The following is a 19563-nucleotide window of genomic DNA, read 5'->3' as shown; positions in this document are numbered from 1 at the left end:
AAAATAATAATTGTGATTTATTTTTCCTGGTTCTTATTAAAATGAAATGTCAACCAGAAACACTAATATTTTGTTTTGTTTAGAATATCTACAATATTAGAAATGATAAAACCAATTAGAATCTATATATTATGTTAATTGAAGGAATGATAATTTAATGTCGATAACTGACAAGATCAAATATTTAATAGAAAAAAACCTTGTACTTGTACTTTATCATCCCAGCTGCCTGCCAAAGAGGGTTGGGAAAGAAATGTTGAAAATCAAAATCCACGTGCTATGTACCTTAATGTTTTGAGTATGGAAATACAAGAATAGCAGCTGGGGGACGATGAAGTGCATTACACAATTGAGAGGTGAAGTCTGGAGCAAGGCAGTAGACAGCAGAGACGGGAAGAGGAGGGGAAAAGAGAGCTGATGCGATGCGGGAAAGCCACACGCTCTACGTTCTACGATGGGACCCATCCCTTGCCCTCTAACCCTTGGTCAGGTCTACCAGATCTCACAACATTCTCGGTACGTATATGTAAATTCTTTATGGAAACCAAATGTTTGGATACTGGAGCAAGAACCATAAGTATCATATGACCCTAAACCTTTGATAATTAACAGAAATTTATGGAACTGGAGAAACAACTTGAGTTTTACTGGCTCTTCAAGGCACTAGGGCCCCAGATGGCAGCTGTGTTACTTATGAGGGAAATTTTACTTTTTACAAAGTTTAAAACATTAGACTAATATTAAGGAAAATATACGTTAAGTACATAGTATGGATTCAATAAATAGTTCACTACGAGAATAATTAATAAGTACCTACCCAAAGTGTTATGAAACAAAAACATCTAAATATTATTAAAAGCATATGTACGTTGTACAATACTGAATTTCAATCAAATTAAGAGGATATTAACACTGTAAATTCAAGAAAGTATTACTGAATTCCACTAGGTTTTAAGAGTTACAAGTCACAACTCTATCCCGTATCTCTAGAGTAGCCTAACTGCTTTTCCCTGCCTAATGATCAAAACCTTATTCATATGTTTTGAAAAACTAGCATGGTGATGGATTGTAATTAGTATTTGGGTGGTGAACATGATGTAATCGATGCAGAAATAAAAGTACAATGATGTACGTCTGAAATTTATACAATGTTATGAACCAATGTGACCGAAATAAAATTAAAATTAAAAAAATAATAAAAAAAAAAAAAGAAAAACTACCTTCAACTCATAGATAGTTATCTTAGATAAGTGTCTATTGATAGTTATATAGTAGGGCTGTATATACAGATTAATACCGAGAGGTCTTAGATTTTGAAGTAATAACTGAACTCTCAAATTAACAATCACATTAAATATAGGGTAGGTTAGTAGAGCATAATAGAGTTCTCATAGATTTTACTCAGCAAAATAAAAACTGTAAATCTAATATTTCACTGCTAATCATTCTATCTGTTATGCAAATTAATTGTGTTCATATACATAAACATACTTAGAACAATACCTGGCACTTAATAAGCACTCATTAAAGGTGGGGGCTAAGTAGGAGTACTAATAATCCTATTATCAGTAGTAGCAGTATCAACAAGAGAAGATTAATATCATTATAAGCTGTATAGACAGTGTCTTTTTCCCATTTCAATTCAGTTAACTGAAAACAGGTACTGCCCAGCGATAATCAGTTCAGTATTAAATATAACCACAGATCTGGCTGTGGAATAATTTGTACCCCTGAAATTTCTTTCAAATTCTAAGAACTACAACTCTGTTTGCAATAACTTTTTAGGTGAGAAGTTTTATGAAACTGTACTTTAAAATTATCTAGAGAGAAAAACACAATTCCAAATTTTATTTGTATCAGATATATCACAATTTCATCTAACTTTAAACAGAAAAATAGGCCAATATAATTGACAAATATTGCATTTGTGATTGTAACCAATATTAAATACTTCTAATTTTCATGAGGTTGTTTTCTAGTTGACTCCTTTAAAAGAAAACTAATTAATTAGAACTGAAAGTTAATAAGGTGTATAAAATAACTTGGTGTGGGTTCCCTCAATTTGCTAAACACTGATAAGTAATTATAGTGTGTCCACGTAGATGCAGAAAATGATTATTATTTTAAAACTAAATCGACATTGAACTTCATATAGTACCTGTTTTGTTCAATCAAAATTTTTAAAGTCCTTGGATTTGTCAGAACAACATCTGCGTCCACACTGAAGTAATAATCACAGTTTTTATCCTGACGGCAAAAATCCCTGACATTGCAAAAGAAAGTAAGAATCAGATAAAACAAATATTTGCTGGTTGAAAAAATGATAACATAAAGCTTATATGTAAAACAAGGTTTCTTTAACAGACTTTTCTAATCAAAATAGTAAGATAATATCCAAAAAGATAAATATCGTCTTAAATTTCAAATTGGTCAATTGATCAACACAGATGTTCACAGATAAACAAATACTAGAAACATACACACAGAGCACAAAATCTTGTAGATCCAACAACTCAGTTTTAAGTGAATCTTGGAGATACAAGTGTGTGACTATTTAGGTATTAATACTTTTTAAACTGGATTTGCATGGGATTCTTTCTAAGATAGTTACTCTTCCGATTCTTTTCAGGGGATAATTATGATGTGTGCCTTTCTTGGTAGAGTCTCTCGTATTATCTTCAGGAACATGAAGGAATGAACCACTCGTGATACATGAAATGCCTCCAAGTATTATGGTTTCTGCATTTGGGGCTCTCTCTCTGAGCTCTGCTCCCTCACTGCTGGTCCCAGTTAACACTTCCTGCTATTATCAGTGTGTATCTCCACACCACATTTGTTCCTAAGCAACTGTCAAACAGGAGACACCGGGCAGGAGAGCTTGTTAAAACTGTGCAAAAAATTAGAGAAAAATAAGTTCTGAATGTGGACCCAAGGGATTCTCCAATGAATAAGTTATGGTACCATTAGCAGTAACATCTGTTTGGTTTTTCTGAGGTCTGTTTTCCAGCCTATCCCTTTACCTCCCACACGAGGCAGTATCCATCAGTCCGGGCCCTGAGCTTCCACAGCACAAAATAAGAACATCTGATGAGAAGTCAACAGGACTTATTCACCTTTTATCAGCAGCTCTTACCCCACTGCCTGCCATATTCAATTAACGTTCACTGAATAAATGCCTGTTTTTACTATTACCAGAGTTGTATTAGTAATCTGTCTGAAGTACTAAAGGGGCTAAAGAAAGGACCTAAAACATTTCTCCTGAGCGTTACATTATTATCTAGATCAGGAGGTAACTAGAAAGGAGGAATACCCTTTGTTCCCCACAGTCTGAAACATACATTTTTACCACACACAACCTTCAGACAGTAAACATTTCAGTCACTGCTGCATCGTCATACTATTCATTTGTCTGAGTATTTTTTTTAATCTTGATCTGAAGTTCATTAATAGTTTGATTAAATATGTTGACTCTTAGTCATTAAAAGAAAAATGTAAATAAATTCCATGGCCCTTTACACGAAAATATATACAAACACAGATGATACAGTCTAACAGTAGAGGCGCTCTCGCACGCGCACACACAAACACACACACACTTTTGAGATATCTAAGTTTAAGGTACTAATTTAGAAAAAAGTTACTGTTTTTTTAGTAGAAATTGTTTAATTTCAATTTGTTAAAACATACATTCCCATATTTCTGGCGTCAGCTTGACTCAGATCTTCTTCTGGTCCTACTATTTTTATAGTACTGATTTCATGTTTAGCTTTATCAAAAAATATCTTGATGTCCTTTTCATGATAAACTTCCTGTAACATATTTAAAAAATAGAAAATTAGTGAGAAAATAAGACAGTAAGATGACTGAAGTATTCAGTATATATGTAGGGATGGGTTCATATTCAAAGTGGTAAATTCGACAACTCACATATTCACTCTATCACAGACAAAATGATAACTATATTAAACATGTTATATTTAAATATCACCTAAATGTCACATGAAGAATCTAAAATAGATACATATCAATATTTTTTAAAGAGAAGATACTTCAAAATTCTTCTAACATCTACTCCTAAACAGGTCCTTGCATAAATATTTAAATCCTGGGTGCTATAAAATGTTTCTAACTCGAGGGAAAAAATAACTGATAGCCTGAGAATCTTACATATGTGTTGTAAAATATTCATAAAAATTTCTATTAAACCTAATAGATATTAATATGTTGTACATATAATCATACTTTACAAAATAAACATAATATTCTTTGAAGCCAGAGAGAAAAAATAATGCTCATATATAAAAATTGTGTTTTTATAAAAAGAGGGGAAAGTTTAACATTTTATTGACAGGGAAATATAATGGGAAAATTATCAATATAAAAGTCATCAAATTAGTTTGATTCAACTGTGCTAAAATTTAGAGAAGATTATCTGTCTCCATCATTAGAGCATTTCAGAGCTTTTTATGTATCTAGTCTCACTAGATACTTTTGAAAACTTTTCACAGCTTGTTAAAACTACTTATCACATACAATCTGCATAGAGCTAATTTTAAAAATAAGAATAGAAGACAAAAACTCTTGCCATCAAGGAATTTTAGGTGTTATGAAAGCAGGAAGAATATAAATAAAAAATACATAAAAACAAAACACTTTAACGTAAGTACATATACTACAACACATTTTACAAAACAAATGCTCAATGATTCACCCTTTTAAACTTATTTTAGTTGGTTTTCTGCAAATTTAAAATATTCTCTGGGAAAGGCAAATGATTAGCCGACATGTACATTAGAAAGAAAGAGCGATGTTAAACAAATAGTATTAGGACAGAAGAGAAAAGAGCATACTTCACAGCTATTGAGTTTTTCTAGATGATGTTAAATACCAACTTTTAACAGGAAAGAGACGAGTAACATACTGAGGGAAAATGTCTTTAAGTTTAGATTATATGTGGGAGGTGTCTGGGAGGTTCTGAATATTTTTGAAAGAAATGTCAGTATCAAAATCCTTTGGGGAAGAGCATGCCATTGTGTGATTAATCAAAACAATACTCTATCTGGAAGCTATTTCAAGTTCTGATGTTCTGGTATTATCATAAGCTGCAAACAATTTAATTCTAGAAAAGGAAGTACCAGAACTAACCCAAAGGCAAAGGAATATAAAGCTTTGACATCTCTTCCTCATATATTAAGTTGAGCCATAGGAAAATAATGGCTGATATTCAAGCACTTTGGATCTACAAAAAATTGAGTTTCATGTGGCTCATCCCAATATTATGATACTAGTTTCTAGACTCTAAAATCCTTAGGTCCTAAAAAGGCAGGGCAGTAATTACTTCAAAACTACCCACTGAATCTAGACCAGTGGATTTTTTTAGACATAAATAAACAAAAACAAATAATTCCAAAGAAGAGCAAAAATAGTTTGCACATAAAATATTAATTTCTCAAATACGTACTTTGTTATGAAGAAAGAGTTTAAGTGCTTCTTTTGGGTAATCCAGTGTCAACAATCGGTTCAGAAATCGAGGTAGGAAAGGAGTTGGTTGCTCAATAAAAACACCTATTGTTACATTTGGATGGACCTTTGTTTTATGGTAAAATAAAAACAAGTTATCATTAGTGTGGTTTTACTTTAAATTCTATTCAAGTCATAATCAATACAACATAAAATATACTAGAAGGTCAATTCAACCTAATCTGCTGAATTTGAATGGCCCCATGGCAAATCTCTAACCCTCAAAATACATTTTTGTGGACCCCTGACATCAAAGTGATTTTACTCAATCCCATCTCAGCATTACGACTTAAGTTTGAAGAGGAAACTCACTATAATATTTATTATATGGATACAATTAAGGATAGTGCCTATTCTACTGTTCAACCCTTCCTTTATGATAGTCCTTAAAGAAACTGCCTTCAGATCTGAATCTATTTTGACAGCCTCATCTAAGAAGCCAGAATGCTGTGTTTCCCTTTTCGTCTCCACAGGTCGCAAGTTCAGCAGTTAACGTGCAGCTCAAATAAAGCTGGAGGACTGGAGCCTTTGTTTCTATCCTTGAATATCTCCTTGAATCTCATTTTACTGAGAGTACTTTATTTTGCTTCATTATAATATTATATAAAGAAAGCTATTTTCTTTCACTAATATATTTTATCTTGTTCCTATTTTTATATATTTTCTTAAATCCTGTTTGAGTATGTTTTGGGGAACAGTTTATCTTCTATCCACTGCATGAAAACTTCTGAAATATCCATTATATTTGTCAGTCCTTGTATAAGCAACATTTAGAAAAAGGAGAGAAAGTTGCTGGCTTGAAAAACTTACAAATGGTTGGGGAAGACAGAAACATAAGCAAACGACCATGTAATGGTGCTATTACCAGAACTATATGCAAGATTTCTTTTTTTTTTTTAATTTTATTTATTTATTTTTTTCCCCCAAAGCCCCAGTAGATAGTTGTATGTCATAGTTGCACATCCTTCTAGTTGCTGTATGTGGGACACGGCCTCAGCGTGGCCGGAGAAGCCGGGCGTCGGTGCGCACCCAGGATCCGAACCCAGGCCACCACCAGCGTAGTGCATGCCCCTAACCGCTAAGCCACGGGGCGGGCCCTGAAAGATTTCTTTATAACGCCTTTTTAAAGCCATGTCTTAAAGCCTGAATTTAAGGACTAAAGATTTTTAAAAGCACTATATATGTTAAATGCTGAATTAGTTACCCCTCCCCCATCTTTTCACACATGGTACTTCACATATTCCTCTGTTACCTGGATTCTAATTTAATATTTGTTTGCAGTGAAGTACACCTGATACACTGCTGTACTTCTTTACCCATTCATTCACTCACCCAAATATTTATTATTAAATGAATAAGTAAACACAAACAACTAAAGACAAAATATCTACCCTCTAAGATTTTTCAGTTCAATAGTGGAAATAAGTAAAAAGTGGATCACAACTCCCCCTTAGCAAATGAGATAAGGCATTTCATTTAAATTTCATAATAATCTTACAAGTTATTTATTATTCCAAATTTACACATGATGAAAATGGGATTTAGAGGAGTTAAGCGACCCAGAACATATAAATTAGCAGGTAAAGAACTGGACTTCAACATGTTACAGCTCCATTATCAACTTAAATTCATTTTTATATACTAACAATAACAATAACACAACAGTTAACATTTATTGAAGGCTTAGCACTTCATGTATATATAAAATTTATACATATAAAATATTACATATATAGATATATAATTTCAATTAACCCTCTTCCCAACCGTATGAGAGAGCCACTATTATTTTTACATATAAAGAAACTTGTCTATAGCCCACATCTAAGAATATGGTAGGCCTGAGATCTCAACTACCCACATAATTTTAATTTTTATATCTCTATTGCATAATAACTACACACATAAATAAGAAATTTATTTTGCATAATAGAATGAATAGTTTTTTTCTTTCCTTTCCAGCATATTTTAACAGGCTGCAAGACAAAACAGCTTAAGAATCAAGTGATTTACTCCTATATGCAAAAAAAGGATAAAATAAAAATTTTAATGTAAATATTTTTCCACCTTTGCACCAGAAAGTTTATGTAAATGGGAACCAAATAGATAGAAAGCATCAATGCTCCCTCCAGAGGACAACACTACTTTCTGCAAAAAAGATCAAGATGACTTTTTAAACATCTTCATGATGCATCTTCCTTCAGAAATATTCCGGCATTCTCTCCAGAGAGGAAACATTCAGTTTGTTATTTGAAAGACTGGCCAAAACGTCTTATTTTCAAGTAAAATAGGGTTCTATTCACAAGCTCCTATACATGCACAAGTTACTCTTTATCCTCCTTTCAGACACTAATAAGCATAGAAACTATTTAATTCAGGAGCTTTAGTGTTTCACAGTGAGAGTATTTTGTATCTGCAAGGGTCCAGGAGTTACTAGAACTGTATTACTGGGAATTTTATTTTTGCCTACATTGGTTCTACTTATCTGGCATGCTGCAGATACTCAATAAACCTATGGTGAATGAAGGAAAGAATCAGCCTTAACGACAAAAACACCCCTAGAATCCAACTGTTCATACACATAAAAGTCTTCCAAGTTGCAAGAGCCATTTTCTGGAAGAAAAATGTTACTATAGGATATCCTAAAACTGCTCTGGCTGATGACAGAAGAAGAGTATATAAAAATGTATTATAGATAAATAATAATAATTTCCAACTGCTCGTTTAACCTCAAAGTACAGATGGTAAATTACAGCTGTAATTCTCTATGAAATCTATATGTTAGTAGCACTGTGCCTAGTACATAAAACGTACATGACATCCAGGCAAAACTGTGCAGTGGTCAAGCAGACAGGGTCTGGAGCCAGACTGTCTGAACCCAAATCCACCTCCAACACTTAAACAAACTGCACGCCCTTAACCAAGTTACTCAACCTGTATAAACCTCAGTGTTCTCATCTGTAAAACTCTGTCAATAGTACTACCCACTTTTAAGGGATTTTGTGACGTTTAAATGGGTTATATGTGTAAAATACTTAAAATAGTCCTTAGTTATATAATCATACATTATTATTTTTTAAATCATCAAATTTGAAAATCAAGCACAGATAAAATTAGTCAATACAAATGCTGGAGCATTGTAACCATTTTTTTCCTCAACGCTTTGACCAAGTTAGCAGAGTAAAATAAAACAAGAACACCCAATCATAGCAAGCTATTAACTATTAACAACCAAATCCCTTTTATTAGAGTCAATTACTCGATGGTTTTGCTTTCAAAAACATTTCAGAAATACACAAATCTAATAATTTTCTGAGTCAACCTGTTTTAGCTTTATAAATCCATTATCTACCATATTATCAAAATTGAAAAATAATATGCCTTTTTTTCTTTTACAAATCATTGAATTTTATGACACTATACTTTTTACTACAGTCAATGCCACTTACATTTACTGTAGATAAGTCAATTGTATCCAGTTCACAAAGAGTGCAGCCATTATCCTGTGTCCATGCATTAGGTACATAGTTTCCAAAATAATTTAGGAGAATCTAGTAAATGAAGGAAAACTGTATTAACATAAGCCAGCCTCTCCCCTCAACATGCTTTTGAACCCAGGTACCTGAGGGTTACCATAAATATTCAATAAGAACATGGTTACCCTTGGACCTTGTTCCTCACACAGACACAGATGAAAAGAAGTTAATCTAGTTAATTTGCTGTTTTCTTATTTAACTTGAGGGGTGACTCAAGGATCACAAGGATGTATGAGCTTGTCTTGCAGAAGAAAAAGAATGCCTTTAAGGAAGTTATGACCACCAGATAACCAGCCCCCAGCTGCTGCTGCCGCTAAAAAGTCTGGTTGCCCAAGGGCTTATCTGGAGTGAAAGAAACACAGAGTTTTTCCAAAACTCCACCTCCCAATCCCCTTAGCTCTATAAAAACCCCCTGCTTTCTTCTTTTGTTAAGTTGGATTTGAGAGAACCTATCCTCCTGCCTTCTTGTTTTGGTCAAATCAAATAAACCTTTCTCCTCCCTCAAGCACCAGTGTCCCAGTGATTGGCTTGTTGTACACCCTGCACACGAACTTGAGATTAAGAGGTTCGGTATCACTTTCATTTTATAAATGTGTAAACTGGGTACATTCCTTTAATAATTCTACTAATATTTATCACCTAGAGGTATATATTGAACAAAGTTATCTCCAGACTATGAGTCATAAAGTAGGGCAAATTTTGTCTAGAAATGCCAAAAAATGCATAAAGTCATAAAGGTCATTTATTTCATTGTATAATGAATAATACCAGAAAACACAATTAGGAAAATGTGTCAAACAATGAAACACATAGTTTTTTTTGTTGTTTTTGTTTTTGTTTTTGTGAGGGAGATCAGCCCTGAGCTAACATCCGTGCTAATCCTCCTCTTTTTGCTGAGGAAGACCGGCTCTGAGCTAACATCTATTGCCAATCCTCCTCCGTTTTTTTTTTTTTCCCCCAAAGCCCCAGTAGATAGTTGTATGTCATAGTTGCAAAAACACATAGTTTTAATTGGGCTAATGAGACTTACTGGCAAAAACAACACAATAAGCAGTCATGTTAGCAGTAATTTAATAATAAGATAAATATGTTTAAAGGCTCAGCACAGACACTTAATTGGGCAGTGGCAGTGTGACCTCTTACTAACGATATCACACAAAACAAATACTGTACAAAGTTTATCACCAAAAGACACTAAACTATGCTACCTACTGGGCTTCTGGGCAGTGATTCAGGGGCACTGACTTCAGGAAAAGAAAGCTTTCAGATTAAAAGAGATCTAGAACAAGCTCCTAATTACAGCCACCTCACAAATCCTATCAACAATAAACTAAAGTACGATATTGCTTCCCCACCTACCCCTTTCAGATCCTCAGAGGATCTCCTTTGTGACTTTTCTCCCCTTCTCCTTAAGCATCTATTGGCATTCATTTTACTGTAAAATCTGTGTCCTCGTGTATGTTTTGGGTAGGGGAGAGGATGAGCAAAGACGGATGGAGGAGAGAGGTAAGCACTATATGTTCTAAGTCCTCAAACAAATCTTGAATATCCCTAGAGTTTGAATATCTTTAGGAAAATTCTTCCAATCTGGTTTAAAAAAATTACTTTCTACTGCAGTGTTAATACCTGTAGCAGTATGAACATTTATAGTTTATTTTTTTATTATTTATTTTCACAAACTTATTATTTCACCTCAAGACAGTGAAGATGTACCAAACCAGCTGTGGTTGTGACTTTATATTACTATTAAAAGGAAGCATCTATAATCCTTATTATGCTTATATAATCACTAACTTTTCATTGGAAAGGTGAGATAAACTCAAAAGAAAAAAATGCCTATCCATTAAATATGATAGTCAAAATGTACAGAAGTGCCAAGAGGATTTTTCTAGCTTCTTAAGACCCTCGAAGAGATCATAAGATATAGAACAGATGAGGTAGATTAGTCTAATACTATTTTACGAGATTCCTCCCAAATATTTGAGATTCCATCCAGATATTTCTATTGTATTGAACTGAAGAGATGCTGTTAAAACAAGTACACCATTAATTACAATGGGAAAATCTTTGTGTAATACAGATATTGTAGACATAGTTACATTTAATCTGTATAACAATCAGACGACATGGACAAGTAACTCACATTTCTTTTGAACTATATTATAATTCAGGAAACAAACTACAAGGCAGGAAATATGTACTTAAGGCATTCATTAATACATTTCAAGAGTCAATGCGGTCATTTTAATAAAAACAAAATATAATAAAAACAAATTTTTTTGGGGCCGGCCCCGTGGCTTAGCAGTTAAGTGCGTGCGCTCCGCTACTGGCGGCCGGGGTTTGGATCCCAGGCGCGCACCGACGCACTGCTTCTCTGGCCACGCTGAGGCCGCGATCCACATACAGCAACTAGAAGGACGTACAACTATGACATACAACTATCTACTGGGGCTTTGGAGGGGAAAAAAAAAAGGAGGAGGATTGGCAGTGGATGTTAGCTCAGAGCCTGTCTTCCTCAGCAAAAAGCGGAGGATTAGCATGGATGTTAGCTCAGGGCTGATCTTCCTCAAAAAAAAAAAAAGAAAAGAAAAAAACAAATATTTTTTTATTATAGAAATAAATATTTTTGTTTCTATAATAAAAACAAAAATTTTACTGTTGTCAAATTACAAATGCAAACATTAATCATTCATGTTCTATACAAGATTAGGGTTTTGAAGGAAGAAAATAAAGAGATTTATGTGAAAACGGATACTTCATTATGTATTATTTCCAAAAGGGATTTTTAAAAAGCCTAGTAGAAAATACACAGTTTTATCTAAAATATTCTGGGAAATAATTTTTTTTAAAGAAGAAAAAAATCCCCCAAATAGTTGGCCATATCTAAAATATTCATCTATATATAAAGACTGGTACTTCCCTTATCTCAGAAATCTTATAAAAAATTAAATATTTATTTCATTAATTATTGACCAGTCTATTAGAATCCCTATGTGAATATTAAAATGATTAATATTTTTTAAAAGGTTAGAGCATAAACTGCATTACTTTTAGTTTTCAAAATTAAAGTTTTACTTTGTAACTTTTCTGCTTTCTACTTTTTAGCCTTAATTCAATTTTCATAGATAATTAAGATATTTTAAAAACATTACTTTTGACTGGAAACCTCCCTCTTTTAGATCTCTCACCACATAGGCATAGCTTATCCACCACCCTCACACTGCATCACATCTGTTCTCTTCATTAAACACTGCAGACATCCATGCTGGCAGCTCTGGAAAGTGCAGAAGACTAGTTAACGCGGTTGGGCTGTCCTCGGCAGTCCCAGCTACCAGGTGGTAGTTCTTTCCTGATGGTTCTTTTTCACAATACCAAAATGTTTCCAAGGATGATGTCATTTCATTGGCAGAGAAACTTTTCCAACCAATTTTTTTCTTTCTTCTTTCTTTCTTTTTCAAATCATTCAATTATTCAAGGTTATAGTGACTCTAGCATTGTGGTTTTTATGCAAAAAATTAAGATCCCTACTTTTATTGCAAATCAAATTAGTTTCAGAAATGATTTGTTTTCATGTGCAAATTAGGTGATTTGATCTTCTTCTGTCTAACTTCTGTTTGTATAAAAATACCACCAATACCATAATGATTACCTTGAGATGTATATTATCTGATATTTAAAAGAAAAGGTTAGGTATTAAAATAAGCATCTTATGATCAGTTACTAACAATAAATAAGCTTCAGGAATAAAAAGTAAAGCTTCAAAACAGAAATCATAGTTTCTATCTAAAAACTATTTATATTATATTGTATCTAGACCAGTAAGAGAATAATTATGTAGAATAGACACAGACATATTTCAAATAAAAATGTTAATTAAAAAACATGAAACTGTTTACACACCATTATGAAAGCAAATGAAAAATATGAATCTTGATAGATACATACTGAAAGGACATAAAAACTGAAAGCAGCTATGAAATGAAAACAATATGGGAGAGTAGTGGGATTATAAGTGATTTTTTAAATTACTTATAATTTAAAAATTATTCTTCCTAATAGCATGAGATTTGGAGACAGTAAATAAGAAATAAACTCATCTTTAGGGGGCCTGCCCAGTAGCGCAAGTGGTTAAGTGCACGTGCTCCACTGCGGCGGCCCAGGGTTCGCTGGTTCGGATCCTGGGCACGCACTGACGCACTGCTTGGCAAACCATGCTGTGGTGGCGTCCCATATAAAGTGGAGAAAGATGGGCATGGATGTTAGCCCACGGCTAGTCTTCCTCAGCAAAAAAGAGGAGGATTGGCAGATGTTACCTCAGGGCCGATCTCCCTCACAAAAAAAAAAAAAAAAAAAAAACCTCATCTTTATATACTTTGGTCTATAAACACACTCATTTACAGATTATGTGTATGTTTTTAAACTAAGAAATGAATTACGTATTATATCATTTTAGTTCAATGTTATGTCTCAAAACTATGGACATTATAATCATCCCTTGCTAAATAAAATAACAAGTAAAATTAACTTACAAAAGCTCATATAAAAAATCCTTTCACCTTTTATGAAGGTTAAAAGAAAATTTGTATGGAAAGAACAATCTGCTTTCTTTCCCCATTAGCCTGGACACAGGGGAAAATGTGGTATATTCATGTGCCTCTATCTAACTTTAACATAACATTATTAAAGAAAGTATAAGCATTAGTTGAATGCTTATTTATATAATCTTTTCTCAAATTTTTGTATTATACCAAATATAATTTTTATAATAATAAACTTACTTCAGTTTTGGTTGCACGTGTATAGTATATATCAGCCTTTCAATAAATCATAATTGAATGTCAGAGTCTATAAACAATCTAATGACCTAGAATTATTCTTGGGAGCGGTAAGGCAGATTTTTTTCCGGCAGGGCAAAAAAGTCATAAAATTGCCATGGGTCATCGTAACTGTCCTTGAGAAAATTTGATAAACAGGCACATTTTGTCTGTGAAGCCCTTACAGTGTGTAAATGTGTGTGTAATTCTGTAAACAGAATCATAGGAAGATAGACTAAATAGGATCACATCAAAGAAAATATACAGGATCATTAGACTGCTCGAAAGGCCAGAAACAGAGACAGCCTAAACTGAGACTGTGTCCTAGAAGACTTAAAATTTCTTAGTCCACACAGGTCTCTCTAAGGGATCAAGGATTAGTGCTCCTTTTCCTGTGAGAAGTCCTTTAGTCACTTAGTAAAACTCCAGTCAGCGTTATCCCGGGAATTTGTAACGAATTGATCACTTTGAAATCACGAAACATCAGGCCTTACTCACAATAGCTAGATTCTCCGGACCAAGCTCCCTCTTTAAAAACATTTAAATTTGATTAAAATATTACATTACCAAGGAGAAACAGCACACTATGTAGTTACAGGAGACATCCGGTTGTATAAGCACTTGCCTGACTGGCACCAAGGGTGTCAGATGGAGGGCTAAAACAGAAACGGCAAGCATGCTCGCTTGTGCACGCGCACGTATGTACACACACACACACATTTACACACTGTAAGGGCTTCACAGGCAAAATGTGCCCATTTATCAAATCTGCTCAAGGACAGTTAACGACGACCCACAGCAATTTTATGACTTTTTCCCTGCCAGAAACAAGCCTGCCTTACCACTCCCAAGAATAATTCTAGGTCATTAGATTGTTTATAGACTCTGACATTCAATTATGATTTATTGAAAGGCTAACATATGCTACACACGTGCTGGACCCTGGGGAAACAAAAGTCAACAGGATAGATATCATTTCTGTAATTCTTAGGCTAAAGGCCCAGGAAATAAGGAAGAGAAAAAGACAGGTAATTTCCATCCCATCTGGAGCATGGTACGTAGTGTGACGGAGAAAGTTCCAGATATTATAAAAGCATGCAGGTCACCTGAGGAGTAAAGACTAAGCTGACACCTAAAGATGAACAGGACTGAGCAGGTAGGGATACAGCGGGTTGGAACCAGGGCAGGGATTCCAGAGTGAGTGAAATGCAAGTACACAAGACTTGCAGACAGAGGAAACACGAAATTTTTGTGAAGCTGCAAGTCCCTCAGGATGGCAGGAGCTGAGGGAGAGAGCGATGGAGTATGAGAAATGTGCGTGTGGATGTTTGTTGGGTCAGGAGTCGGGGAGTGGATGGGGTGGTAGACTGGCTATCACTAAAGCAGGAGTAAAATTTTAAAAATGCCTTCAAGACAAGTTGAGAATTTGGAACTGCATACCTACATCAGTGGAGGGAATTACACAGGTGAGTGATGTGATCGGGCTTCTGCTTCCGCAGAATACTCCAGATCCAAGCTGCTGGTGGGCGGCTGCTACTGGTGAGAGGTTGCAGGTAGCCTGAAGTAAGGAAGTTGCTTTGGGCACTGAGAAAATTAGATAAACCACCCTGCACAGGAGTTAGAAAGGAGAGCTCTTGGATTGGAGCGGGAAGCAACCACAGCCAAAACAAAACCCCAGTTCTGGGTAACCAACTGCACGAAGAGGAGGCAGAGCTGGAGGTCTTGAACTCTGGGTCTTCCATGACACACGAAGAAATCTACCAAGTGGGTCTTCAGACCTGGAGCTCAAGAAAGATAAAGGAGCTACAGCAAGAACGTGAAAATCAGCAGTATTAGGAGAGGATTTGCTCACAGGAGAAGGAAGCAAATCACTCAAGAAATGTGTGTAGAAGAGAAAAGGAAGAGGCCTCCGTGGATCGCTGTGGAACACTTAAATAAAACAATACAGGAAGAGGCTTAACTCTCCGACCTCCATACACATCAAGCATTAAATTTTAAAAATGTATATTAAAAAAAGAAAGAGAGGAAAAGAGAGGAAGAGGAAAAGAGGAAGAAGAAAGGCCAGAAAATCTGTAGATAAACCAGCAGAGCACCATGGAAACAAAAGGAAAGAGTATTTCAAGTAGGACCAAATGGGATCGACATGGTCAAACATATCTTTGGGTGAAGCAGCTGACGAGTGTCTACTTACCCAACGAGAATGTCACAAGAGACCTTGACAGGAGCACTCCTTGGTGTGGCGGGAAGGGGAACAGTGGTGCTACTCTACTTCAAAGCAGTCTGGCTCTGAAGAGGAGGAGAAAAGACAGGCAGGCTGGAAGGCAATGTGGATTGAGGAGGACGTTTCGGTTTGTGTTGGCTCAGGTTTTGTTCTGTTTATAGGATGGGAAAGACTTGAGGGTCTTTAAAATGCCGATGAGAAGAAGAGAAGAGAGCTGGGAAAATTGATTAGAGAAAGGAGAGCACATGAGAAGACTGCTCCGTAGGAGGCAGGAATGGGATGAAAAGCAAGGTGGAAAGAACAGCCAGAAGAAGGGGAATGTTCCAGTTTGATGGTGGAGAAGCTGCCAATGTGGGCTTTCCCCTGAATTTTTTTCCATGTATACAGCTTTTATTGGAATTCACACTACTCACTCCTCTGAAACAGCAGACTACATCTCCTTATCCTCTCTTCCCACAATGCAAATCTACCTGTTAATCTCTTTTCTAGGTACTTATGAGTAAACCAGGCATCTCAGTATCTTAGAACATTGTTTTAGGCACAGTATTACTAAACACATAAATATATACAGTCATGTGCCATATAATGACATTCAGTCAATGACGGGCTGTATATACAATGGTGGTCCCGTAAGACTAGCAGCATATAGCCCAGGTGTGCAGTAGGCCAGACTATCTAGGTTTGTGTAAGTACACTCTACGATGTTGCAGAATGATGAAATCACCTAATGACGCATTTCTCAGAACGCATCCCCGTCATTAAGCAACAGATGACTGTATACAATTCATGTTCCATTTCGACTGGATAAAGCAATACAAACTTATCTATAAATTTTGCAGTCAATAACATTTTCAGCAGGCTCGATTATACACATTTGATACAGAAAAGCATCCAAAATTTCATTAGTCAAATTAAGTCTTCGTCAACTATAAATGATCACCCTTGGTATAAAATGCAAGAGGAAGCTTTCTGGCCATACAGTTATACCTCAATCTTAGCAAAGTTGTTAACTTAGAAAATGGTGAGGGGCCGGCCCTGCGGCATAGTGGTTAAGCGCGCACGCTCCGCTGCTGGCGGCCCGGGTTCGGATCCCGGGTGCGCACCGACACACCGCTTGTCAAGCCATGCTGTGGCGGCGCCCCATATAAAGTGGAGGAAGATGGGCACGGATGTTATCCCAGGGTCAGTCTTCCTCAGCAAAAAGAGGAGGATTGGCATGGATGTTAGCTCAGGGCTGATATTCCTTACCAAAAAAAAAAAAGAAAATGGTGACTCAGGTGAAACAAATGATCCCTAATGACCTCAACATTTCCTACTCAGACAGGATTCCCTGTATGAGGGCAATGTGGCTCATTCTCAAGTTAGCTGTTATTATTAAAGTGAAACGTGTTACAAATAGAATGAAAAGTTACCACTCTGCTAAGGAAAAATCATCAGTTTGATTAATCTGAATGAAACCAGATAATATACGGTATAAAAGATAAAGCTAGTAAATTGTTGGCACCAAAATAAAGCCTCTTAAAGATATTCAAAAAGAAGAAGAAGAGGACATTCTACATATTTCTCCATAGTCCATCTCCCAGAAATAAGCAAACAGGGAAAAGTCACTGTGACTCACCTTGGTGGGTCCATTTCCATTAATCACCACTGGTAATGTTTCATAAAATACATTCTTGGCTCTGGCTTTACCATTTTCAAATTTCAAGACAACTTCATCTGGGTTAAAAAGAAAACACAGGTTTTAGTCATCTAAAATGTGTGTGTATTTACATGTACATATATATGTACCTATCTATATAGTTTATCTATACATATACATATCTTGTTGTTACAAAATTTCTCACGCATACTATCTCAGGTGCTGCAGCACTTTTAAAAACTCTGCCTACTCCAAGACCGCAGGTACCCAAAACGAAGGCTAGCACTGGCACAGACAGAGTCTGAGTGCCTCACTTACTCCAACCTGGCACCAGTAACTAAGGTACTAAACCACAGGTGTGTCTGCTGGAAGGAAAGCGTCTTTGCAATCCTGCCTCTGCCTCTTGATAGTGATGTGACCAGTTAAACTACTGTCTCAATTTATTCATCTGTGAAATGAGATCCTTGCCTGACTTTCAAGGTTATTATGAAGATAACAGCAGTATATGTATGGCTAATAGAACTCTGCCAGGCATAAGCACAGTTTCTACAATTGGCCACCACTGATAGTATTTCCAGTTCTTGAAAATCAGGCCTAATGCAAATTCCAGGAGCACACAAGTCAGATGGGAGCAGAAACAGTTTTTTTTTTGCTTTTAGGTTCCTTTCCTCATGTTTCCTGAGCACTCCAAACTAAACACTTTCCATTCTGAGAATCTTTTTACTGTATGAACTGACTTGAAGAATTGTATTGAATTGCAACGTATTTTTAATTTTTAATGTATTAATTAATGTATTTTTATTTTAATGTATTAATACATTTTTATCAAGATATATGTCTATATAGGAAAACACACACAGGCATACGTACATGCATGCAAGCAAGCACACACACACACACACATTCCACAGCGGTAGCCTAGTTACCAGCTACCTTTCAGCTAGCTTAAAATACTCTAATACTCCTGGGTAATCCACAATACAAAGCACTTACACTGAAAAATGTGTAAAAATGAGGTGTAATTAATTCATACATAAATCTGCAGTCCCCAGATGATGAGACACTAAATTCTAGGTACCTAGGGCCAGAAGCTTATCTTTTTTGCACTAGTCCTAGGAAATGATTTTAACTGAATGTATTTAACTATAGCAAGCTAAGCTCAAATCTAATATTTTTTAATAGTTACAATATCTACATGGCAAACCTAGTCACAGACTCAAAATGGATATAACAAAGGAAAGACAGTTGAAAACACAGGTGTTCATTTGTACACACCAGCAATCTGGTATTCAGGAAGCATACCTACAGCTCCATTTAAGGTCTGGAAAATTTTGCATTTGTGATCCAATGTGATGTTAATAGCTTCCTAAAAATAAGAATAGAATAGCATTGAAAATGACAACAAGAATAGCAAATAACACTATCATGTTAATATAGTTTGTTTTGGGAGGAAATTTAAAGATCCTATATGTAAATTATTCCAGCAATATCCTTCAGAAAGACAGAAAGAATGTAATTTTATAGTTGATGAACTTGGAGGATAAAGGGTATGGTACAGCATTCAAGCTGTTCTCTCAATATCTCTACTTCTCCACCTTTTGGCTCCTTCTGACCAGTGAATTGTTAGCAGAGGTAAAATGAATTGCTTCCAACTTGGAGCATGTAATTGCCAGTTCGAGACTCTAAGTGTGCTCTTTCCCTCTGGCACATGACCCATCAGCCAGGGTCCCCAAGTGACCACAATAAGCAGCAACTCCCTGCTGGCCTATAATGGACATGTGGCAGGAGAAATAAACCTCTGCTGTGCTAAGCTGTTGAGGCTGGGGGTGACTA

General features: G+C 35.5%; 1 protein-coding gene across 4 annotated transcripts in view; it reads right to left on the bottom strand.

The window, feature by feature from the left end:
- PLOD2 (procollagen-lysine,2-oxoglutarate 5-dioxygenase 2) overlaps positions 1-19563 on the bottom strand; it is a 91617-nt gene that overhangs the window by 13133 nt on the left and 58921 nt on the right. For 2 of the 4 annotated variants that reach the window (XM_058551331.1, XM_058551347.1), the window contains exons 6-11: positions 19006-19096; positions 17710-17807; positions 8970-9071; positions 5462-5587; positions 3688-3809; positions 2159-2263 (exon numbers count right to left, since the gene is read on the bottom strand). In XM_058551331.1, coding sequence (XP_058407314.1) covers positions 2159-2263; positions 3688-3809; positions 5462-5587; positions 8970-9071; positions 17710-17807; positions 19006-19096 — 644 coding nt within the window. The remainder of the gene's footprint in view (positions 1-2158; positions 2264-3687; positions 3810-5461; positions 5588-8969; positions 9072-17709; positions 17808-19005; positions 19097-19563) is intronic. The other 2 variants (XM_058551341.1, XM_058551356.1) reach the window with 1 other exon arrangement.

This window comes from Diceros bicornis, chromosome 2 (genome assembly GCF_020826845.1).
Source record: "Diceros bicornis minor isolate mBicDic1 chromosome 2, mDicBic1.mat.cur, whole genome shotgun sequence".
NCBI classification, from domain to species: Eukaryota; Metazoa; Chordata; class Mammalia; order Perissodactyla; family Rhinocerotidae; genus Diceros; species Diceros bicornis.
This window is presented reverse-complemented; position numbering and strand designations above follow the sequence as displayed.